Genomic DNA, 23777 nt, shown 5'->3' on the forward strand with positions numbered 1-23777 from the left:
GCAGGCCAACGACCTCCCAAGACAGACCACCGTCACACCTACGACCACGCAAGGACCACGCAAGGATCGCATAGGGACCAAGGGCCATCAAAGTACCGCGCAAGGAGTCGACAAGGGGTCGACCGAGACGATAGACGATAGACGACGGGGAGATTGTCTCCGCCACGTCGACGTCAACTTTGATACGTCGCTCCGTCGGCGCATCTACGCGTCGACTGTTGCCACAATTATATATAGCCTCGTGAGGTCGTGTCTAGACGATGCTGGACACCTTCCATGCGACACACGACAAGGACATCAACCGACATCACCATCACCGCACACAGGTAGGTCTTGAAAGTTGACTCGACACTTTCATCCATTCCTTTGACGCTCAGTCGTTCCTTTGCATCTTCTCTTCTCAACTTGTATTTTCTACACTACTTGTTCTTGTCGTCGACTCTCTCACTCCTGACTCCTGACTCCTGCCTCCTCACTACTCTCCTCACCCTCCCCACCATGTATATCAAGACTGCTCTTATGGCACTGCTGGCGGCTGCCCAAGTGGCCCGTGCCGCGCCGGTCGAGGCCGTCGCCGACGCCTCAGCCAACATGACCCCGCGCGCCGCCAAGGGCTACCAGAACTCCGTCTACTTTGTCAACTGGGGCGTCTACGGCCGCAACTACACGGCCCAGATGCTGCCGGCCGACAAAATCAGCATTGTGTTGTATGCGTTTGCCAACCTGCAGCCGACGGGCGAGGTCTACTCGTCGGACCAGTACGCGGACCTGCAGCTGCACTACCCGACGGACTCGTGGAACGACGTGGGCAACAACGTGTACGGCTGCGTCAAGCAGCTGTACCTGCAGAAGAAGGCCCACCGCAACCTGCGCGTGCTGCTGAGCATCGGCGGCTGGACGTACTCGCAGAACGGCAACTTTGCGGCCGCGGCCGGCTCCGCGAGCACGCGCGCCACCTTTGCCAGCACGGCCGTGACCCTCGTCAAGGACTGGGGCTTTGACGGCATCGACATCGACTGGGAGTACCCGGCCTCGGCCACCGACGCCGCCAACTTTGTGCTGCTGCTGCAGGCCGTGCGCGACGCCCTCGACGCCTACGCCGCCCAGTACGCGCCCGGCTACCACTTCTTGCTGACCGTCGCGTCCCCCGCGGGCCCCACCAACTACCAGGTCCAGGACCTCAAGGGCATGGCCGCCGTCGTCGACTTTTTCAACTTTATGGGCTACGACTACGCCGGCTCCTTTTCCGCGGACGCCGGCCACCAGGCCAACCTGTACCCCAACCCCCAGAACCCCAACGCCACGCCCTTCTCCACCGACCGCGCCGTCACCGACTACCTCGGCGCCGGCGTGCCCGCGGCGCAGATCGTGCTGGGCATGCCCATCTACGGCCGCGCGTTTGAGAACACGGACGGCCCGGGTACCGCCTACAGCGGCGTCGGGTCCGGCACCTGGGAGGCCGGCATCTACGACTACAAGGCGCTGCCGCGCGCCGGCGCCACCATCCAGACCGACGCCACGGCCGGCGCCACCTACAGCTACGACGCCGCCAGCCGCGAAATGGTCTCGTACGACACGCCCGCCATGGTGCAGGCCAAGGTGCAGTACGCCAAGAGCAAGGGCCTCGGCGGCAGCATGTTCTGGGAGGCCTCGGCCGACAAGACGGGCGCCGACAGCCTCATCGGCACGTCCTATACGGCGCTCGGCGGCCTCGACACCGCCCAGAACTTGCTGAGCTACCCCAACAGCCAGTACGCCAACCTGGCCGCGGGCATGCCCAACAACTAGTGGGGGTGTGTCGTGTTTTTGTGTTTTTTGTCTTTGTGTCTTTTTACCTTTTTTTTTCTTCTTTCTTCTTTTTTTGTCCTTTTCTTATTGTATCACACGTGTTCTCGATCGACCATGTATTATGTCTGCTGTATGTCTGCTCGGCTGTATATCGGTCCGTGCAGCTTGCTGTGCAGCTTATTCACTTCCACTGTCGTTCATTCACATATCATGTTACTTCTCCTTTGTGTTCTGTTCTTTCTTGTTCATTATTTGTATCAACTTGTTCACTTCTTTTGTACATACTTGTCATGTCACGTGTACATAACATCCTTAAATCAAACCAAAAATACCAAAAATACCAAAAAACAGATGCGCTCCCAGGATCAATGAGGATCATCGTTCAGCCGATCAACCGGTCAACCGGTCAAGTCCCGACGTTTGCGTAGATCACAACAGCCGCAGTAGGTCGACATCGGCAAATTGGTAGCACGCGTGGTCTAAATTAAGAGCAGCCCAGCGAGAGGCACGAGAAAAGTCCACCAAGCACGGCGACGACGACAGAATGCAGAGTGGTCTGGAACGATGGTCCCGTCACCATTCCTTGTCCCGCGCGTATTGATCAATGCTCTTTCTGTCCAACGGCCGGCGGCTGAATTGCCCGAGATTACCCATCCTGGCTGCATGAGTGGCTGTCTCTCGACAAAAAAACGTGGGGGAGACGGCCGACACGGGCTGCAAAGCGAGGGTGGTGGGAGGCTTTGAAGATGACGACGACAGAGTGAATGGCAGACGACCCAAGACACGCCAAGCCGACCACGACAAAATCAAATGGAGTCTATTTCAAATTCCAGCCGACACTCGCCGGGGTGGCGAGTCTAGGCCATTCTAGGAGAGGAGAGGACGGGACGAAACAATGGAGACAGGGATTCAGTAGATAAAGTGCGATGTGGTCGAGACTCCCGGTACAGACACATCGTGAGTCCTGCTTGGTTGTGTTCTGCAGTCTCTTCCTCGGCTTCTACACCCACACACCGCACACACCATGAGAGTCTGTTTGCTTGCCGTCAGTCTCCTGGCGACGGCCACGCCTGTTCTCGGTGGTCTGGCCCGCCGCTACGACTACTTGGAGCCCAACGCCACGTCCTCGGCCGGCATCAACGGGACAGCCGGCAGCGGTGGTGTGGCCAATGTCAACGCCACCACGACGGGGTTCCCCTCGACGTCGACCCAGTTTCTGACGACCACCGTGACCGCCATCTCGCATCCGCCGGGCACGCTGCTGTCCCTCATCTCCATGATCACGACGCGCAGCGAGACGACGTACATTCCGGGGCCGGTCACGGCGTACCCGGCGACCATCACGGAGACGATTGTGTCGACGGGCACGATTGAACACCGGCGCACGAGCTCCAACGGCAAGAGCACGACGCTGCACGCCAAGTCGACGGCGACGTGGCAGGTGACGCTGACGGTGACGGACCCGAACCCGCCGCCGCCGGACACGAGCGATTTTTCGTTTCCATTCTTTACGCCAGACCCGACCGACGGCGGCGATGGGTATGTCGGGCCGACGGACGCGACGGACACAACGACAGACACGGCCACTGTGACACCACCGCCGACGGCGACGGCGACGGCGACGACCACAACTGCGTGAGTGGCAGGGAGAGTCATACGGAACGGACAGGGACAACAGATCATCGACGTAATTAGACAAAGTAGAATGACGAATGAATTCTTGTTCAAGCTGAGACGAGGCAAACAAACAGATACAACGCCGAGGATATCAAGACGAGATGTGAATACAAAACAGAAAGCCAGAGACGTAAGGGGTAGCGAAAACACAAACAGGGAGACACAAACAGGAAACACAATCAGGCCTGCTCCACCCTCTCCTTCGCCAGCAAGACCACCTCCTTCTCGCTCAGCGCCGGCTTCTCGCCGGCCGTCCGCAGCACCGTGGCCGCCGCCAGGTCCGGCTTGGCGCCGTGGCCGACCAGGCGCCAGGCGGCGCTGCTGGGGATGCTGAACCACACGGCGCTGAGGACCGACAGCGCGCGCAGCGGATGGCCGCTGGTAAACACCTGGGCCAGCAGCTTGGAGAAGGTCGGGGCGGCGCCGAGCGGGGCCAGCAGGTCGTCGACGTAGGGGATCAGGTGGGCGGTGGCGACGTGGCGGTCGGAGTGGACAAAGTGGCGGCGGTTGTAGGCGCGGAAGGCCTGGATGCCGCGGGCCTTTTCGTCGGTCGAGGGCGGCGGGAGGCGGCCCGCGAGCAGGGCGGCCGTGTAGCGGGCCTGGGCCTCGGCGGCGGGCGGCAGGGGGCCCAGGAGGTCGGTGTAGCCGTGGAAAAAGAGGTTGCGCTGGTGCAGCGGGAGGATGAGCTTGTACAAGTCGACCTGGTCCGGGTCGCCGGCGGGGTGGGCCGTGTTGGGCGGCAGGTAGGGCAGGTCAAACAGGGTGTAGCCGGTGGCAAAGATGACGACGTCGACGTCGAGGGCGTACTCGTCGGCGGCGTCCGTCTTGGCCTTGTTGTCCTTGGGCAGCGTCGACTGGACGACGAGACCGGCCGCAGTCATGCGCACGACGTCGCCGCGCGCAATCTGGACCAGCCCCGTCCGGACCTTTTCGAGAAAGTCGCCGCGGATCGTCGGGTTCTGCTCGAGGATCTTGTGCGCGGGCGCCATGGCCGCGGGCGCCGTGCCGTCGACAAACGCGAGCAGCTTCGTCTGCAGCCACTGGCTCAGGCCCACGGGCAGCCACAGCTGCGTCGCGCGGTTGTCAAAGGCCTCCGTGGGCTTGCCCAGCACGTACCGCGGCAGCACCCAGCCGCCGCGCCGCGTCACCAGGTGCAGCGACGCCGCGTGCGGCGCAATCTCGCAGGCAATGTCCACCGCCGAGCTGCCGAAGCCGACGACCGCGACGCGCTTGCCCTCGAAGCGGCTGGGCGCGCGGTACGCGTGGCTGTGCAGCGCCTCGCCGGCAAACAGGTCGCGGCCCGGGATCGCGGGCGTGCGCGGCGCGCTCAGATGGCCGGCGGCGACAATGACGGCCGCGTACGGCTCGGTGGTCTGCGTCCCGTCGCGCTGGGTCGCCGTCACCGTCCACGAGCCGTCGTCCTGCGGCGCGCACTGGGTCACCTTGGTCTGCAGCCGCACGTGCTTGTCCAGGCCAAAGTGCGCGGCGTACTCCCGCAAGTACTGCACAAACTGCCGGTGGCCAAAGTAGTCCGGGTAGCGCGCCGGGTCAAAGGGGAAGTCGGAAAAGGCCGACGTGTCGCGGCACGAGTTGAGCATCGTCCCGAGGTAGATCGACGATGACGCGGCCGGGTCTTCGCCGGGGACCGGCTGGTACGCCCAGGCGCCGCCGAGGCCCTCGCGGGCGTCGAAACAGACGGCCTCGAGACCCGCGGCAAGCACCTCTTTGAGCGAGACGAGGCCGCAGATGCCTGTTTGTGGGGCGGTGGTCAGCGTGAGGCTGCTGCTAGGGGTGGTCACGGAGGACGGGGAGAGGACCTACCTGCGCCGATGATGGCGATGCGCTGGGACATGGTGGAGACGAGTAGAGTACAATTGGGTGAAGATGGAGTGGACAATAACGATACAACAATCCGGACGGAATCAAGCAGTATTTGAATTGTCTACTCTACAGCCTCGAACGTTTTCCGTTTTCACCTGGTTCCTGTCGTTTCTTATTTCTAATCTATTCTCGTTTTTCCGGGCTGTCACTTCCCCCGGATGACAGGAGGCTGACGTGCAATGGCTCCTGAATCCTTATTGGCAGCGCGCAGCCTGATTCGAGGACAGCAGGACACGAACAAACGGCACTTTCTCACCCCTGTCGGCCGTCAGCAGTAGCATCGCGCCACCAGCCCTACCAATCTTAAATGAGAACAAAAAATGAGCAAAATGGCAATGAGCAAATGAGCAAATGAGCAATCGAGCATATGAGCACAAATGGACGCCAGAAATGGAAGCCTCTGTACAAATACAGCATACAAATACACGTGTGCTCGACACGTGCCGTACTCCGCAGAATAGTATACAAAATGGCATGGATCTGCCACGACCAGGCACTCCGCCAACACCTTTCCAACGTTCCGTCGCCCTACGCGACACCAAACACCTCCGACGGCGTCATGGTAAAGGTCGTCCCGTTGGTCAACACGGCCGCCCCGCCGCCGCCCGCCACTGTGTTGCTGTACGGCTGCGTCGCGTACGACGTGTAGTTCCACCACGCGTCCGCCACGTTCAGGTCGTCGAACCGGTACGACACCGCCAGGCGGGCCTCGGTCGCCGTCGTTTCGTTGCCCGGGAGCAGCTTGGCGGCCACCTGCCGCCGCTTCGTCGTGTTGCGCAGGTCGGTAATGTGGCACAGCGCGTACGGCGCGCCCACGCCGGTGCCGGCGCAGTACGCGACGAAGGCGGGGATGGGCATCTGGCCGCCGGAGAAGGGGCCGGAGATGTTAAAGTCTGGGGGAATTTCGGCGTCAGCAGTGGCTCTGTGACCATACGTCGTATGGTTGCGTGGGGGAGACCTACTATAGGAGCAGAGCGCATCATCCTCGGAATAGCGGGCCACCCAGCTGGTGACGGTCCAGGCGTAGGTGTTGTCGGCTGGCGCATCCAAAAAGACGTAGTGTTTGGGTGCGGCCGCGACGGGCGACGGGCCGAGGAGGGCCAGAAGTGTGGCGAGGCCGAGTGTAACTAAGCGACAGAGCATGGTGAAGGTGATGGTAGTTGTGCCGGCGATGGTCGTAGTAGTGAATGATGGAAATGAGATGAAATGCCGTTGCGTCACAAAACGACAGCAACGCTGCTTTAAGTTAAAGAAGCGCGGTTTGTTCCTGGCTCTGTCGAGTTGTGCTGTCGAGGTTGTGCCTCCCTTGGTGCTCCTTTATCCGTAATTGAGTGTCTATTGTTTGGATTGTCGTCCGTGTTGTCTGTGTCTGTGTCTCCAGAATCTATTTGCGTCTGGCTGTGTCGCCTCGTGTTGTCCGGTTGTGTCACCGTTGTGCGTACCTGCATTCAATAAATAAATTCATGTACTCTACTTTACTTTACTCTACACCTTTCTATCCGTCGCCATCGCCAAAGGGTCCAGCGTGCAACAGGTTCCAAAGGGGCGCGTTCGCGCTCGCACCCCTTGAAGATCTCAATCCAAGTCAGCAGGTTTTGGTCGATGCTAGCGACGGAGATTCGCGAATCTTACGACGTACACTGGTGCACTCTGCGCCAAAGCCACCAAGGCCAGTCGCAAGCGCCGTCCATCCCTGCATCGATTGCAATCTTTGCCGAAACTCCATTTCCAACGGTCTTGGCGTTTACTAGGGATGTCCATGCGCGAAGAGAACAGTAAAGCTGCGGCTTGGGTGCTCTCAATGCTAGATTCGTATTCTCAGTCTTATTCTTAGTCACAGCCTAAGTCCACCTCTTCTGGCCGTATGGTACGCACGAGTCCCACGGCGTGGACACGGACACACAAATGCAACGCAGAGCTTCCACCTTTCATCTTCGTCTTCCAGAACCAGTCACAGCATAGTCGCTGGTCGCCTTGCATATCCCCAACTGTGCTCTCTGCACCACATGCACGACCCCAAAATCCCCACGATCGGATACGGTTGGGCGCGGTTGAGCAGTGTTTGAGTTGCATCTTGCGGTGAGTCACGCAACCAATAAAACAACAGGCAGAGGGCACTCGCAGACGAAAGAATGTCTGTCGGACATCATGCGGTGGTAGCCGTGACACAAAACAGCTGCAGCTCATGTACTCAAGTAGAGCAACCATATGTCGTAGTTCACATGTTGCTTGTCTTGCCAAGACAAAAGACAAAATCCTTAAAACAACAAATAAAATATGTTTATTCGCCCATTCGGCCGTGATGAGATGTGTTGGCAAGTGTGAGAGGGACAAAGCACAGAAGTGGACAGAATGAAATTGAAGAAAGAAAGAAAGAAAGTAGAAAAAACTCGTTTCAATTCTACACTTAATTTAATACAAAAAAAAGATATTTCTTGTTTTATATTTCCTACTTATTTCGTTATTTTGCAGAGTATTTGTCTTGAATGAATTGTAAATTGTAAATTGCAGAAATAGTCCCACCACCTTTCAAGAAGCAAAATTACTACCTCGTTATTTATGTAAACAAACCGAAACTTACGGCTGCTTTCACACTACTCCGGATCTCCAAGCTCGCACAGCTTGAGCTTCTGTCTACCGTCGTTTCTCTCTGTTGCGTTGCTTCTTCCTCACGCCCTGTGACGCACAATTAACATTTTACGATAATCCAGCTTAGCTTCGGCTTATCGCTGGAGCTTCTCCGATCAACACCTGTGGACCCTCCTGCGGGTGCACTGAACGGTATGACTCGCCTACACGTGACCCCCCGCGACCGCAATGCCCGCCAATTGCAAGCTCATTGCAAGCCCATTTGTCCTGTAAGTCGCCTGGAATTGGCAAATGAGCAGCGCCGTTACACCCGAAAGAGTTTTATTTTTTCAGACACGCGACCCATAAAATCCAGCCCGCCTTTTTGGCGCGCCAGGAGACACCGCCGAAGAACGGAAAGGGAAAAACGAAAAAGAAAAAGTCAATTGACGGAACGGTGAGGGGAGCAGTCAAAAAAAGTAAAATTCTCTGATAAGGAAAAAGCCAAGGGAAGAGTCATTCTCGTAGCTCCAGGTCAATAGAGGGGCGATTAAATAGCCTCCCTCCCCAACATTTTGTAGCTTGGTGTTTCCCCTTCTTTGCTTCTGTATCATCACCTAATTTTACGATTATCACGAACAATTGAATGTTCTTGACTCAATCGCACTTTCACGCCGACATACCCCTCCCTCCATATTCCAAAATCCACACAACACACATTCACCATGAGCAAAGGAAAGGTCTGCCTCGCCTACTCTGGTAAGTCACGATATCGTCATTGCCCTTACTCGTCCATCGCACCAGACGTTCACCTCTAACGTTATCCCCCTCCCCCTCCAGGCGGTCTTGACACCAGCTGCATCCTCAAGTGGCTGCTCGAGGAGGGCTACGAGGTCGTCTGCTTCCTCGCCAACGTCGGCCAGGAGGAGGACTGGGAGGCCGTCAAGGCCAAGTCCGCGCTGCTCGGCGCCTCCAAGATGATCATCAGCGACCTGCGCCGCGAGTTTGTCGAGGAGCTGTGCTTCCGCGCCGTCCAGTGCAACGCCCAGTACGAGGGCCGCTACCTGCTGGGCACCTCGCTGGCCCGCCCCGTCATCGCCCGCGCCCAGATGCAGGTCGCCCAGCAGGAGGGCTGCCAGTACGTCTCGCACGGCTGCACCGGCAAGGGCAACGACCAGGTGCGCTTCGAGCTGGCCTTTCTGACCATCGACCCCACCATCAAGATCATCGCCCCCTGGCGCATGCCCGAGTTCTTCAACCGCTTCCAGGGCCGCCTGGACCTGCTCGACTACGCCGCGTCCACGGGCATCCCCGTCACGTCGACCAAGGCCAAGCCCTACAGCATGGACGACAACCTGGCCCACTGCTCCTACGAGAGCGGCTCGCTCGAGGACCCCTCGCAGCCGCCCCCCGTCGACATGTGGACGCGCACCGACGACCCCGAAAAAGCGCCCAACACGCCGCAGGACATCCAGATTGTGTTTGAAAAGGGCCTGCCCGTCAAGCTCGTCGCCGACGGCAAGACGTACACGGACAGCGTCGAGCTGTTTCTGCAGGCCAACGCGCTGGGCAAGACGCACGGCATCGGCCGCATCGACATTGTCGAGAACCGCTTCATCGGCCTCAAGAGCCGCGGCTGCTACGACGCGCCCGGCATGACGCTCCTGCGCCTCGCCCACCTCGACCTCGAGGGCCTCGTGCTCGACGGAAAGGTGCGCTCGCTGCGCGACCAGTTTGTCACCCACCACTGGTCCGAGCTGCTCTACAACGGCATGTACTTTTCGCCCGAGCGCGAGTTTGTCGAGAATTCGCTGCTCTTCTCGCAGCGCCTCGTCAACGGCGAGGTCCGCCTGCGCCTCTACAAGGGCAACGCCTACGTGCTCGGCCGCAGCAGCCCCGACTCCAAGCTCTACTCGTCCGAGGAGTCCAGCATGGACTCGCTCGTCGACTTCAGCCCCGTCGACACCAGCGGCTTCATCAACATCAACGCCATCCGCCTCAAGAAGTACGGCCTGCAAAAGGCCGAGCTGGGCGAGTCGCTGGCCAAGTCGTCGTAAGGACGTCGACGTCGACCGCCGTCGACGGCATGTAGGGAGCGGTGTGCGTCGGCAGCATGCTGGAATCTGGGGCAAGGAATGTGGAGTGTACCTGATCTGACTCTTTTGTAACAACGGCGTATGGCGGTCTCTTAAAATCAACGTTTCATGATCTCTCTCTTGTGCCCTCTGAGGTGCCATGGCAAGATGCGCATCTGGTGTTCAATGCTCCATTGTGTACGTAGTCGACGTACTATTCCTATGCTTTTCATCCTTGTCATCCTCGTTCGTCCCAAGTGCTCCGAATGCTCCTAATGCTCCTAATTGCTCCGTGCACCGTCGCGGGCCTCTCGTAACTCGTTCATCTTGGCCACCCGCTTCTTGAACTCCTCGTACTGGCACTTTTCGTAGCTGTGTCTCTCGGTCTAACAAAGAGTAAGTGCTGTCAGTCATTTTGTGGCGTTCCATTGTACAGCAAGTGTCATTCCTGTGGGTGACGGACCTCGCACTTCCACGGCAGGTAGTACGTCTCGAACCGGCACCGGTTCAGCGGGATCAGCAGGTTGGCGCAGCTGTCGCGGTAAGCCAGCGGCAGCTTGGCCTCGCTCATCTGCTCGCGCGTGGCTTCTGCACAAGAGGGACGGGTTAGCAATTGTTATAGAATGGGGGACCGGGTCTGGGTCGACGTTGGCAGCAAAGCCAGAGGTTCCTCGGAGTCGCTCGAGGTCGAAGCTGCTCGTTCCTTCGATGCCTCGGTCGCTCAAGACTCGCCCCGCGCTGCTCGTGTACGCACTTGGTAGGGTTTCTTCGGCGTGGCCCGTCATCTTTGTGGTGGGTTTGGAGGGGACGGGTGGAGGTGGGTGGTGACAACGTCGTCGGATGCGAACGTTTGTGAGTTGTGGCCAAAAGCATCACCAAAGATGAAAACGCCGCAAATTGAGGCCGAACACGTGACCGTTAGGAAGCCGGTATAGCGCGACGACCATTGGCCAATTCGCCCTGGAGTCAAACCCCACTATTTTGCTCAAGCCAGTACTGAATGCACTGTATTCACCCACGATACTACCGAGAGCTATTGACTATTGACTCCTCCTGACCCGTGCGTAAACTAAACAAACTGCCACAGCGCCTCGTCAATTCCAGTCCTCTCCTCGCAACTCCGACAAGTGTTGAACGTGTCCACCCAGCCAAAATCAGTCATTTATATTCATATTTCATGCCCTTCGTATGCGTTTTTTCGTTTCCTTTTTATCTGCCAGCTACGCATCGTCGTTTTACGCATCGTCTATGGCTCGCCCGGCCAGATGGAGTCGGCCAGGTCGCGCACCAGCTTCAGCTTGTTCACCATGTCCTGGTGCGTCACGCTGTTGCCCAGGTGGTGGCTGGCGAAGCCGCACTGCGGGCTGACGCCGATGCGCTGCAGGGCCTGCTCGCGCGTCTGGCCCGGCGTGCCCCGGGCCACGTAGTCGGCGGCCTCGTAGACGCGCGCGCGCATGGCCGCGAGGTCCTCGAGCGCGGGGAACTTGCTCGTGATGACGCCGACAATGACGTTCTTGTGGGCGGGCAGCTCGGCCAGCGGCTCGAAGCCGCCGGCGCGCTCCGTGTCGTACTCGAGAAAGTACGTGTCGACGTTGATCTCGCGGAACAGCGTCTTGGCGATGCGGTCGTAGGCGCCCTCGCTAAAGTGGCGCGAGTAGGCAAAGTTGCCGCGGCACAGGTGCAGGCCGACGTGCAGGTCGGCGGGCCGCTTGGCGAGGCAGTCGTTGTACAGCTGGACGTAGCTGGCCAGTAGCGCGTCGGCGTCCTCGCCGTGGTCCCGGAACCCCTGCAGCATCTTCTCGGAGCAGAAGTAGGCCAGGTTGGGGTCGTCGATGGTGACGTTGCGGCAGCCCGCGTCGTAGAGGATCTGCAGCTCCGTCTGGTAGGCGACGGCAATGTCGGCAAAGTAGGCGGCGTCGTCGGCATAGACATCCTTGGGGTAGGCATAGCCCGGCTTGTAGCGCAGGTGGTACCACTCGGGCGCGGGCAGCGTCAGCTTGGCGCCGGCGACGCGGTCGGCGGCCAGGTGGTCCTTGAGGTAGTTCCACTGGTCGAGGTACGTGCTGCCGGTGTGCTTGATCTTGCCCACGCAGACAATGGACTCGCCCGGCTTGTGGCCGGCCTCGGTGAAGGCGGCCAGGTCGGGCACGTAGAGGCGGAACATGTCGAGGGGCGGGTCGGCGAGCTCCTCCATGCCCTCGAGGGCGGGGAAGAAGGTGCCCCAGAACTGGTGGCGGCGGTACTCGCCGTCCGTCACGGGGCGGTAGCCGAGGTCGAGCTGGACCTTGATGATGTTGTCGATGGCGTCGTCCTCGAGCTTGCGCAGCTCCTTGTCGGCGGCGATGACGACGGCCTTTTCGCCGTCGAGCTGGACGCGCTTGTCGCTGAGGGCCTTGGGCCGCAGCAGCGAGCCCATGTGCTCGGCCCGGAAGGGAGGACGCTGGTGGTTGGACATGATGGGGGAGGGGGGAGGGTGGGTTAGAAGGGGATGCGGTTGAAAGATGTGGTGAATGTAATTATAAGAAGAACCTATGTAAGGTTGAGTCGAGCGGAGAGGAAAGAGTTCGAGCTTGATAGTTTTGACAGAGTTTACATGAATTCAGAGAAATTCACAGAAACGGGAACGACCTCAAGCTCTCGCGGACTGGGCAGAACGAAGAAATGCGGCTAGGAACCATCGAAGCGACGATCGGCAACATCGCGAGGACGGCCGTCTATTAAAAGGACGGGCCCTGGAGCTGGAGCTTGAGCTTCAGAGTGGGCTTGAAGTTGAGCCCGAGCGCTGTGCCCCTCGTCATGCATTGAGCTCGCCCACGTCGCATTTGCCTTTGTTCCTTCGAAAGACCTCGCCCCCCCTTCACTCTTCATGCATTCCGTGCATTTTCTTTGCCCCGTCACATTATGCCTCCCGTCTGCCGTCCGGCAGTGCAGCTCCTACCCTGACAGGCGCCACTTACACGGCTGGAGCGCTGCGGGGAAGTGGGTTTTGCATTCTCACCAAAGTAGCAGACTACAAGCAAGATCGGCTCCACAATTGGTAAGAAATGACTGAAGACGGAGGGACGACAGTATCCAGCGATAAGTGGGCGTGGACCCAGCGACGAACGACCACAATACAGGGCTAGAGGCATTGGCAGTGGGTGGTGGGTAGTGGGCGGGCTATGGGCGAGGAGAATGGAGGAGAAAGGAGGGGACAAAAGAGAAAATGACAAGAGCGAGAAAAGCGATGAGAGGGATAAGAGGAGGTGGGAATATTCCGTGTGGATGACGATCGGGACAAGCGACAGGGTCATGAATGTGACGCTATGGAGGCGCCAATGCGTTATGATGGGTTCGAATGGGGGTGGACAGGTTGCAGGAAGATGGTTGGACGGCGCGACGGTTGGATGCCCAATTGACAGCAGGCGTGTTGGTTGGCAGTCTTGAGCGAAACGAAAACCGCGTGGAAACGATTGGAGCGCAATTCCAAGGGACCGTTTCCTCGGCGTGCGTCACAATTGCACCGAGTCCGTACGACTCTTTATGGCCGATGCAAGATGAGGATACACAGACGATGGACGAGACGCAAACGCAACATACGATGAATACAAAATACAACACACGTAAAATGGTATCATTCTATGAATGGCATTGAACCCAGCAATGCATGCGAACGCCGACGCCTCTATGCGAACAAAAGAAGTACCCAAACAAAAAGAAGTAGCCCAAAAAACGAAAAAAGAAACAAACACAAACACACCAGCAACCGCTACTCCTCGTCGCTGTCGCTGCTGGGCATGTCGACCTCCTTCTCGTGCTCCTCCTCGGCCATCTCCTTGTAGGTGCTCCAGCTCAGCAGCGCAAAGGCCACGACAATCATGCTGCCGCCGAGCAGGGCGGCGGCGCTGGGCGGCTGGCCCGTCAGCCACCAGTCGGAGACGGCGACGATGAAGATGGTGAGGAGCGAGGCGACGCTGCTCAGCACGGGGCTGGTGAGGCTGATGAGGACGAGAAACGAGCCGGCGAACGTGGCGTTCATGACGACGGACAGAAACAGGTACCAGGCGACCTTGCCGGTGGGCAGGGCAAACGTCTCGATGCCCAGCAGGTGCAGGATGGGCAGGGGCAGCCAGAGCACGGTGAGGGTGAAGACGCCGATGCAGCTGCCGACGGTGTTGGCAAAGATCATGCCGCGGCCCGGCGAGCAGCCGTCGGGCGGGCAGGCGTAGCGCTTGTACAGGACCTCGTACAGGCCGTAGAGGACGCTGCCGGCGCCGATGATGAGGTTGCCGAGCAGGCGGTTCTCGGCGTCGCGGGTCTCTCCGTTGCCGTTGTTGCCGTTGTCGCCATTGTCGCCATTTTCGCCGTTTTCGCCCTTCCCACCGGCCGGCTTGGCATCGCCGTAGGCGACCACGAGCACCCCCGCGACGGCCACGAGCACCGCCAGGCTCTTGTCCAGCCGCAGCCGCTCGCGGAGCAGGGGCACGGAAAAGGCGTAGGCGAAAAAGGCGCTGCAGTTGTAGATGGCCGTCAGGTCGCTCGGGCTCGTCATGTTGACGGCCACGTACCAGCTGAGGCCGGCCACGGTCAGCGCGACGGTGATGAAGGCGGTGGCCTTGGCCATGTAGACGAGGCCGGCCCAGGGCGGCGACGACGCGGCCGGGCCGTGGGCGTTACCGTGCCGGCCACGGTCGGCCGCCGTCGCCGTCGCGGCCGACAGGTCGCGCGTCTCCACCATGACGGCCGTCGTGCGCACCAGCCAGACGTGCCGCCGCCAAAACGTCGCCCAGGGCTCGCGGCGCTTCTGCAGCCGCAGGATCAGCAGCTGCACCGGCCACAGCAGGGACCACGACCCGTGCGTCAGGTACAGCATGCAGTACGCCTTGTCCCAGCCGGCGTGCTGGACCCAGGCGGCCAGCTCCGTCTGGATTGTAAAGGACACCAGCGAGAGCACCAAAAACACCGACGCGTAGGCGTATTTTTTGCGGGCGGCCAAGCGGGCGGCCTGGTGCGACATCTCGGAGGGGCTGCGCGAGCGGAGAAAGGAGCTCTGGCGGGAGGCGGTGGGTCGGGCGGTCGACAACGACGAGTGTAGCAGCTGTGAGGACGGCGCCGCATCGTCGTCGTCGTGGTCATGGTCGTGATCGTGGTCACTGTCGCCCGAGAGACGTCGTGGCGTTCGGTGGCCGGCGCGGTCGTGGTCAACATCGGAGCTGGCAGGGCTGTGGCCATGCAGCAACGGTGTGCCGGAGCGGCGGTCGGAGGAACGGGCCATGTTGGAGGCGGGTGGGCGAGTCACGCGAGGACACAAGAAAAGGAGGCACCCGAGGACAAAGAAAGGACGACAGAAAAAAACACAAGAGCTCCCTATGGAGGAAGTGTCGCGTGCAGGAGCGGGACGAAAGGAAATGGAGTCGAGCAAAAGACTGTCGCTGGCGCCATGGGCGGGCGGACGTGGTGCGAGGACGATGAAACGAGTTGTGGTCGTCGGCTCAAAGAAATGAGGCTGTCGTCAAGACAGAATGGACACGACGAAATAAGGCACAATCGGCGTACCGGGGCTGTTGTTGCAAAGAGCGTCTAGTCGTACAGTGCGGCAAACGAGCGCGCCGAGATGCGACGATGAGGGCAGATGGTTGTCGGGCGGAAAGGATGGCGAGTCGTTTGAGACGATGGAGGAAAATAATATGAAAGATCGATAGAATGTTAAACAGATCAGAGAATTAATGGAGATTGCAGAGCAGTGTCGTGTCAAGTACGACGTGGTACTTGTACACTATTTACAGGGGTTGAGTGGCACTAACAGTCGCTAAGAGGAGTGCGTGGAGGAACCGAGGGACTTGCGGGTCCTGAGGAGACAGGCGATGGAGCATTCAGGGCAAAGTCACGCGTGAGTACCGACAGTGCGGGCCTGTAATCACGGAAAATGGGGCTCTCGAGTGGCGAGCACAATTGGGACGCAGGACAAAGAAGAAAATGAAAAGAGAAACGGTCAAAAAAAAAGACAGAAGATCCTTCGGAGGGCTGTACGAATTGTACCGTCAGTGGCAAACGGAAAAAGATTCCATGCCAAAGATTTGTCGTCTCTGCAGCCGCAACGGGCACTAAGACGATCCGCCAGAGCCTTGTAAGCAGTAAGATACACAGTATGGCGAATGATAGGGCATACAACACACCTCCGTGTATTGACTTTATGTGGAATCACTCGAGTCGACGTCCCGTTCCACAAGTTGACGTCGTCTGTCCGTGGCTCTGGACGTCATTCTGTGTATTCAGAGCACGCTCAGCCACGGTTTGGAAGCATTTGAGTTTCCATGAGTTTTGTTTCCACTTCTTATCTGCCAGTTCCTGTCCCAGTTGTCCACGATCCTGACTCTTGTTCTCAGCCTTACAACTACGGCCGCTACGAGTTATGCTCGTCGCATTCTGCAATGTGCTCTCGCGTCTTCATAAAGTCAAGATGACTGCCAGTTTGGCCCGCCATGGCCACGGCATGTCCTGCGTTCTGGCTGGCCGGCGTCTCCCGTCGTCATCCCAGTCTTCTCTCTCATCTGGCTGTGCGTCCATGTCATGATCTACGACTCCGTCGAACTCTCACCACAATTCAAAACTGCCAGTAGCTATCCTACCGTCAATGTCTCTATTGTTGACAGCAACCCCTGCCGGCCCCACGTCGGCCAGCGTGTTGGTAGTGGGCGCCGGGCCGGCAGGCCTTGCCGCCGCCCTCGCCCTCGCCCGGCAGCAGCACACGGTTCTTCTCTTTGGCGACGGCGTCTACCGCAACGGGCGGGCACGCCACCAGGTGCCGGACCACAGCCGGCCCAGCAATTTCGGTGAGGCGGCACGGGACCACGTGCTGCAGGACTACGGGCAGTACGTGTCATTCCGGGAGGTGACGGTCGTCAGCGTGCGGCGGACAGACGGTCCGGAACGGTTCACTGTGGTCGACGCGTCCGGCGCCGCCTACCATGGCCGCAAGCTCATCCTGGCCAGCGGCGTCGAAGACGTGCCGCTCCCCATCGACGGCTACGCGGCGTGCTTTGGCCGCGTGATTGTCCACTGCCTGCTGTGCAACGACTACCCGCAGCGCACCGGGGCCTCGGCGGGCGTGCTGGCGGTGGGCGCCTTCGGACGGGCTGCGGTGGCGCTGCACATGGCGCGGCAGGCGCGGCAGCTGGCAGCCGTGGTGACGATCTACACCAACGGCCAGGACGCTCTCGCGGCCGACATGGACGCCGCTGCCAGGGCAGCCGCTGGCCTGCGCATCGACACGCGCCCGATCCGCCGCTTCGTCTTCCGCGGCGATCAGGACCAGGCGCACGGCGGCGGCGTCCGTCTCGAGTTTGCCGACGGCTCGCCGCCGGCCGACGAAGCGTTCCTGGCCCACGCACCAGCGACGCGGCCCCGCGGGCCGTTTGCGCAGCAGCTGGGCCTCGCGACGGTCCCGCCCAGCACCGTCGACGGCGACATCCAGGTGGCCTTGCCGCACTACGAGACGTCGGTGCGCGGCGTCTTTGCGGCGGGCGACAACTGCGCGGCGGGGATGAAGACCGTGGCGCATGCGATGCTGTCGGGGAACGTGGCAGGCATGGGCGCGGCGTCGCAGCTCAGCATGCTATAATCGTCCGACACAGTCGTACGAAGTAACGGCGGATGCGAATGAGGCCGCCGTCGTATCTGGAGATGAGTGAAGAAAATGGGAAACTATTGAAGCAGTGGAGCTGGCGAGCTGCCTAGGCGCTTCCCAGGCGCCTGTAACTTTTGTCATTTAGTGGACACGGGCAGGCCGCACAGCAACAGCCAATGAAACCAGAGAGACAGCCTTGGCCACGCACCCACAACGAGCGAATCAAGCAGCCTTGGACTCAGCCTCTGCCTGCGAGCCAGGAGGCTGATAGGAGGGCGTTTTCGTCTGCGCAGGCGACAAAAGAGGCAAGGAGCTCGACATGCAGGCAGGCGGTAGGCCATACGTCGCCTGTACTTTCGTATTTGGCGAGGCGGCGCGAATGCGGAGACACAGACGACGACGATAAAAATGACGGCAAAAGCTAACGTGACGCCGACAACAACGACGACGAGTTTGCTTGTCTTCGCAGAGACTGTGCACGTATCGTGACAGCACAACGCTTCGCCTTTCCCGTTCACGCCACCGACATGACCGACCGGCCAGGCAGCCCGCCGCCGACGGACCTGGGTACGACCACGACCACATCGACGAGCGGCGACGACGCGGCCAGCAGTGATCTGCTGGCGCAGCTCTACCGCGACAGGGCGGCGCTGCAGCAGCAGCTGGACGACGAGCGGCGGCTGCGGCGCGAGGCCGAGGACATTATCGACCAGCGGCAGGACGAGGTGTACGAGCGGGATGCGCTGGTGCGGGCGCTGCGCGAGGAGCTGCGAAAGAGCAGCGGCGGCAGCAGTGACCACAGCGGCGGCAGTGACCACGGCCACGGCCACGGCCACGCCGGGCCGGATAATGGTCAGCGAAAGGCGGAGCCAGGCAGGGCCCCGCCACCCATTCCCATCCCCATTCTGGCGGGGCCGTCCCCTGCGGTCGACCCCGGCCTCACCAAGGCCCAGGCCAAGGCCGCCTACGCGGCGCTCATCGCGTCCATCCAGTCCTTTGTCGCGGCGCGTCTGGCGCCTGTCTTTGCCGTGCCGACGCGCGACCTCGAAGCCGCCATTGCCGCCGTCCACGCAGCCACGGACGCCGACACATTGACGCCGGCGAACCGCGCTGCAGCTGCAGCCGCGGACGCCCCTGCGTCGCCGCCCCCCGCTCCCAGCACGTACTACACCGTGGCCCGCCCGCGCGTGCTGCTGCGGTTCATGACCCCCCGCGCGCGCATGTTCCTGCGGCTCAAGGGCGCCGACAGCGTGCACTTTTACGCCATCCTCATCGAGTTTTTGCGGCGGCGCGTCTTTGACGAGCCGTACGGCGGCATCTTCAAGCTCAGCGGCGGGCCTGTGCCGCCGCTGCTTCTCGGCGACTATGACCTCGGGCTTTCGCCGACGACGCCGACGTCGCCGCCAGAGCCGAACAGCGTGCCCGAGCCCAAGACGGCCCGCGGGGAAGGCAAACGCTCCCTGTCGGGTCCGCGGCCGCTCAGCAAGATCGAGGCGCGCCTGGAGCGGGTAGACGGCCTGGCCCGGCAGCTGGGGGCGTTGCTGCACGACATCGAGGCGGAGCCGAAGTCTGCGTCGGTGCCGGTGATAGGTGGTCCGGTGCCGGTGCCAGTGTCCGCAGCACTCTGGCCGTCGCGCCACCCCGAAGCGCGCCGTTTTCGTGTGCAGCTGATCGACCGCATCCTGGGCGTCGTTCCCGCGACGCTGCCGTCCTCCACCACTGCTGCGTCGGCCCGCGTGGCCGCACTGGCCCGGTACATTGACACCCGCGTCGTGCACTTGTCGGCCGATCTGTCGCGGGCGCTGCTGCCCCTGGAGATGGCCCGGCAAGTGGCGGAGGCGGTGGCGGCGACCACAGCAACACCAACATCATCGTCGACGACACCGCCAACGACAGACGCCGCCGCCCGCCACGCCGTCGACAGGCGTGCCGCCACGTATGCCTCCCTGGAACGGCAGGTGGCCGCCGACGTGGTGCGCCCCGCCGTCGAGCTGGCCGTCGCGCTGCAGCTGGCCGTCCCCGAGTACAGCGTGCGCTGGCTCGAGCACGCCAACGACAGCCCGAGCCTGTCGGTGTGCGAGGCGCTGGGGCTGGACGCGCAGCGGATCCGGTTTCGCGGCGACAAGGACGATGCCGACGACGGCGACGGCGATGGCGACGGCGACAGCAGCAGCAACAAAAACGCCGACGAGCCGTACAGCTTCGTCTTTGACATTACGCCGGCCCTGTCCATGCGCAACGTCGACGCCAGCAACAACGGCAAGGACTACGTCCCCAACGCCGTCATCTACGCGCAAGGCGTCCTCGTGCAGCAGGGCCAGGTGGTCACGGAGCGCACGTTTGTGCACTGGCTGCACGAGACGGGCATCAAGCCAAAGGGTACGTCCAGGCGAGACGCCAACAAACTGACAGACAAGTGAGCCAAATGACAAAATGACTTTCATATTAAATGCATCCCAACAGACACTTTCTCGGTGCCCAAGGCCTGGCCCAAGGCGGGCAAGGAGCTTGAGGAGAGACGGAAACTGAGAGACGAGCGGCGGCGAGCCGAGGCGGAGGCGATGGAGTTGGCGACGGCGCTGGAGATGTCGATACAAGACGCGGCACGACGTACGATAGCATGACATGACATAGACATGGCGAATGCAAATAACGAGTACATAAGATACAGAAAATCGTCGGGCATAAGACAAACTAATACTAAATACAAGGTGCAACTCGCTCGCTCTATGCATAGTCACTAATCCATAGGCAGTCCCTCCCCTCCCTTCAAAACGACATCCGTCTCTCCCGCGACACCGTCGCCACAATGGTCGTCTGTGCATACAGGTACCGTGAGCTGTGGGTGGGTGAGTAAAGGGAACTCTGAAAATGGCCGTGGAGGTGGCCGTGGAAGCCACCGCCCCAACCACGGCCATACCCCCCCCCGCGGCCATGGGCCTGGAACGCCGGCAGCCACGGCCTCGTGGCAAAGTGCGGGTGGTCGGCGGCCTGCAGCAGGAACTGGTCGAAGCGCGACAGCGACTGGACGCCGAAGCAGAAGGACTTGGGGCGGCGGAGGTGGTGTCGTTGCTGTTCGGTGGAGGCGGCATGCGGTGGACGAGGACGAAGAGGACGAAGGGCATGGCGAGGACGGGGGACAAAAGCAACACGGCTAGAAACCGGGACAGCAGCGGGGACAGCAGCGGAGACAGCAGCGGGGATAGCAGCGGGGGCTGGTGTCGGCGTTGTTCGTGGCGCAGGTTTGGGCGCAGGGTTGGCCGCGGGCTTGGGAGCTGGCTTAGGAGCTGGCCTCGGAGCCACTGCCTTTGTCGGCGGACTTGCTAGTTTGGTGTCTGCTGTGTATTTGACCGTCTTCTTCGGCACCTCGACTGGCTTCTCTTTTGTCGTGTCCAGAATCGTTGCTTCTTCCTCCTCTGACTCGTCCGTCGCTTGCGTCTGATCAGCGCCTCCGGCTTCTGATGGCTCTTTCTCCGTCTCTCTCGGTGATTGTGGAGTTGCCGTCGACGGTGCTCGGGGTCCCTTTGGTGCTTCTCTCACGGGTGGCGGCGGTGGTGGTGTCAGTGGTTGTGCTGGTGTCGTCTCTGCTGTCTTTGTCGACTCTGTCGTCTTCATCGACTCTGTCGCCTTTGTCGCCTCGATCGTATCGTCCTTTGCTGTGGCATCCTCCTTTTCCTTGCCCCTCCCGCCACTCTCGTCACTCTCTCCCTCCTTCTCCTCCTCCGTGCCATCCAACTCGCGCATCATCTCTGCCATGCGCGCCCGTGCCGCCGCCGCCCGCATCCGCAGTACCTCGTCTGTGCTCGGTCGTTTCTTGCCGGGGGGTTTTGTCGTGCTCGCAGCGCTCGCCCTGCTGCCACTGCCGCCCACCGGCTTCCGCTCTGAGGGATCCTTGGCCGTCTTCGTGTCGGGTGCGCGCGGGCTGGCACGTTCTGGTGGCGGTTGTCGTGGACGCGCCGGCGGCGACAACGGAACGCGAGCAAGGACGGCAGGCCGGGTGGTTTCAATCTCGCTGTCGCTGCTTCCGTCGTCGTCGTCCTCCTCCTCGTCGCCGTCGTCGTCGTCTTCCCTGCCGCCGTCGGTGTCGTACTTGGTCCGCTCCAGCGTGTTGTGGCGCGACGGCCGCGAGATGGTGATTTTGGGCGCCGGCGGGCGCGACCGGGACGGGGCGACCAGGCTCGACTCGCTCTGGCTCTGCCGGTGGTTGCTCTTGGTGCGCGTGTCCAGTGCCGTTGTGCTGCTGCTGCTGCTCTCGTTCTGCGGCCGGACCCGGCGGAAGGTCCGGCCCGGGGCGCCCGTGCCGACACTGGTGCTGCTGTTGTTGGCGCTGCTGTTGTGGACGCTGGGCTCGTCGCTCTCGCTGCCCGTCAGCAGGGTACTGGGCCGCCAGCCGCCGGCCGCCTCGCGTGCGGTCGCGCCGCCGGCGCTCTCCGCGCTCTCGCCGCTCTCCTTCTTGCGGTCCCAGCGCGGTCTCTGGAAGATGGAGCGCAGGGCATCGCCGAAGACGGAGACTTTGTCCTTTTCTTTTTCTTTGTCCTTTTCTTTGTCTCTGTCCCTGTCGTTCTCCTTGTCCCGCGTCTCTCTGTCGGCGGTCAGCCACCGTCGTTCTTTTTCAGGCCTGCCCAGGCTGTCGGTCGACGTGTTGGCGCTCGTGCTGCCGCGCCGGTCCTTGTCGTCCTCGGTCGGCGACGGCGTGAGGACGTCACGCTCAGGCAGCCGCTCGCGCGACGGCAGGCGCTTGGGTGTCGCAGTGCTCGCTGGTGTTGCTGCTGCTGCTGCTGCCGTTGCAGCTGCCGGCCGCAGCTTCGTCGTGTCGGTCTCATCGGCACCTCCACCGCCGTCACTGGACCCCTTCCCCCGCCGGACCACCCGCAAAATCGGCAGTATGCGCCCCGGCATGAACGGCTGCACAATCCTATCAAAAAACATGGGCTCCACCCCGAGCGCCATGGCGTCCGCCGCCGCCGCGTTGATCGCCTCCGCGTACCGCGCGTCGGGCCGCCCGTCCGTCGTTACCTCCGTGCTGATAAACACCAGGATGCCGCGCTCCGTGTACGACGCCCGGCGGTCGTTGCTGCCCCGCCCCTGCGCCTCCGCCTCTTCCAGCACCGCCTGCGGCCCGCCGTTCTTGGTGATCCACGTCGCCTGCCGGCGGTACAAGCAGAACGGCGCCGGGATCAGCTCGGCGTCCACCGTCACGCTCTTGTACAGCGGGAACTGGTTCGTCTCCAACACCGCCCGGTCCCCCGCCTCGAGCTCAAACACGAGCCCCGGCGCGTGCGCCGTCTTGACGCTCGTCAGGTTGGCCAGCCCCAGCCCGTTGATGTGCCACCTGTAGTCCGTCAGCACGGCCCGCCCAATGTACCGGCTGCCGGGGCAGGTCCGCGCCATGTACGCCATCTGCATGTCGCTGCCGTACGCCAAGTAGTACGTGCGCGCAGGCCGCGGCGGCGGCGTCGCCCCGACGGCCCTTGTGGACGACGCGTTGGCGGAGACAGGCGCAGCACTGGGCGACAGAGGCCCATAGTCCGCCGGCGGGCCCGACCGCGCAGGAGGGTCGGCCATTGTTATGTTGGCGGCAAGGTGGTTGGGACGAAAGAGGAAGAGAATCGGGGTTCAGCAGGAAAAGGAGATGCGCACAGGGGAGGCGCCGTGCGTAGAAGAGCTGGGGCGGTTCGCTGTCAGTGTCGCTGTCGCTGTTGTTTCGGTTTTGTGTTGACGTTTGTTGTGCAAGTTGCAAGTTGCAAGTCACGCCAACCGACGAAAACAGAATGCAGAATGCGGCCCATCCAACGCCAGACCAGCCAGCCCAGCGTGAGGCTGAAGCTGAACCACGGCTGGCGAGCAAGCGCAGGCGCCCTACGACCCCGGCTTGCAACTGTGATGCTCATTGGTGGGCGTCTGGAGCACAGCCCCGACAAGGCTGGTCAATATTCGAGAGACCCTGCGCAACGGACAGTGTCCCGAATTGGGTTGTTGTCCCCGATGGGTCGGCCATCCACGACATGATATCGTTTTACATCTTAAATAGACTCATCTTGTGCTTTGTCTTGTTCTATCCAGTTTGTGTTCAACTGATGTTTGGTTGGCCTCTGTTGTACAGCGAGTGACAGCGGGACGGCCCGCCACAAAATACGCTACACATCGCTGCAAATACAGGCCGTACATCGACAGTGGACACA

General features: G+C 61.1%; 11 protein-coding genes across 11 annotated transcripts; 4 read left to right on the forward strand and 7 right to left on the reverse strand.

Moving 5' to 3' along the window:
* Positions 1-498: 498 nt before the first annotated feature.
* SPSK_09309 (chitinase) lies at positions 499-1788 on the forward strand (the record flags this gene model as incomplete). Its single annotated transcript, XM_016735884.1, has 1 exon — positions 499-1788. The coding sequence occupies one exon, from the start codon at positions 499-501 to the stop codon at positions 1786-1788; it is 1290 nt and encodes a 429-aa protein (XP_016587774.1).
* Positions 1789-2889: 1101 nt separating this feature from the next.
* On the reverse strand, positions 2890-3444 carry SPSK_09895 (uncharacterized protein; the record flags this gene model as incomplete). The annotated part of the gene is made up of 1 exon (XM_016736462.1): positions 2890-3444. The coding sequence occupies one exon, from the start codon at positions 3442-3444 to the stop codon at positions 2890-2892; it is 555 nt and encodes a 184-aa protein (XP_016587775.1).
* A 200-nt stretch (positions 3445-3644) lies between these two features.
* SPSK_09027 (dimethylaniline monooxygenase (N-oxide forming)) lies at positions 3645-5317 on the reverse strand (the record flags this gene model as incomplete). The annotated part of the gene is made up of 2 exons (XM_016735608.1): positions 3645-5215; positions 5287-5317. 2 exons carry the CDS (start codon positions 5315-5317, stop codon positions 3645-3647), a joined length of 1602 nt encoding a protein of 533 aa, XP_016587776.1.
* Positions 5318-5874: 557 nt separating this feature from the next.
* SPSK_09857 (uncharacterized protein) lies at positions 5875-6489 on the reverse strand (the record flags this gene model as incomplete). Its single annotated transcript, XM_016736425.1, has 1 exon — positions 5875-6489. One exon carries the CDS (start codon positions 6487-6489, stop codon positions 5875-5877), a length of 615 nt encoding a protein of 204 aa, XP_016587777.1.
* A 2150-nt stretch (positions 6490-8639) lies between these two features.
* On the forward strand, positions 8640-9971 carry SPSK_09286 (argininosuccinate synthase; the record flags this gene model as incomplete). Its single annotated transcript, XM_016735862.1, has 2 exons — positions 8640-8673; positions 8755-9971. 2 exons carry the CDS (start codon positions 8640-8642, stop codon positions 9969-9971), a joined length of 1251 nt encoding a protein of 416 aa, XP_016587778.1.
* Positions 9972-10270: 299 nt separating this feature from the next.
* On the reverse strand, positions 10271-10774 carry SPSK_09939 (uncharacterized protein; the record flags this gene model as incomplete). Its single annotated transcript, XM_016736506.1, has 2 exons — positions 10271-10375; positions 10424-10774. The coding sequence occupies 2 exons, from the start codon at positions 10772-10774 to the stop codon at positions 10271-10273; spliced, it is 456 nt and encodes a 151-aa protein (XP_016587779.1).
* Positions 10775-11235: 461 nt separating this feature from the next.
* SPSK_09397 (methionine synthase, vitamin-B12 independent) lies at positions 11236-12444 on the reverse strand (the record flags this gene model as incomplete). The annotated part of the gene is made up of 1 exon (XM_016735970.1): positions 11236-12444. One exon carries the CDS (start codon positions 12442-12444, stop codon positions 11236-11238), a length of 1209 nt encoding a protein of 402 aa, XP_016587780.1.
* Positions 12445-13737: 1293 nt separating this feature from the next.
* On the reverse strand, positions 13738-15243 carry SPSK_09152 (uncharacterized protein; the record flags this gene model as incomplete). The annotated part of the gene is made up of 1 exon (XM_016735731.1): positions 13738-15243. One exon carries the CDS (start codon positions 15241-15243, stop codon positions 13738-13740), a length of 1506 nt encoding a protein of 501 aa, XP_016587781.1.
* A 1359-nt stretch (positions 15244-16602) lies between these two features.
* SPSK_09574 (uncharacterized protein) lies at positions 16603-17589 on the forward strand (the record flags this gene model as incomplete). The annotated part of the gene is made up of 1 exon (XM_016736146.1): positions 16603-17589. One exon carries the CDS (start codon positions 16603-16605, stop codon positions 17587-17589), a length of 987 nt encoding a protein of 328 aa, XP_016587782.1.
* Positions 17590-18122: 533 nt separating this feature from the next.
* On the forward strand, positions 18123-20219 carry SPSK_08752 (uncharacterized protein; the record flags this gene model as incomplete). The annotated part of the gene is made up of 2 exons (XM_016735340.1): positions 18123-19974; positions 20059-20219. 2 exons carry the CDS (start codon positions 18123-18125, stop codon positions 20217-20219), a joined length of 2013 nt encoding a protein of 670 aa, XP_016587783.1.
* A 145-nt stretch (positions 20220-20364) lies between these two features.
* Positions 20365-23160, reverse strand: SPSK_08500 (uncharacterized protein; the record flags this gene model as incomplete). The annotated part of the gene is made up of 1 exon (XM_016735095.1): positions 20365-23160. The coding sequence occupies one exon, from the start codon at positions 23158-23160 to the stop codon at positions 20365-20367; it is 2796 nt and encodes a 931-aa protein (XP_016587784.1).
* Positions 23161-23777: the final 617 nt, after the last annotated feature.

Source organism: Sporothrix schenckii (assembly GCF_000961545.1).
Source record: "Sporothrix schenckii 1099-18 chromosome Unknown Cont44, whole genome shotgun sequence".
Taxonomy (NCBI): Eukaryota; Fungi; Ascomycota; class Sordariomycetes; order Ophiostomatales; family Ophiostomataceae; genus Sporothrix; species Sporothrix schenckii.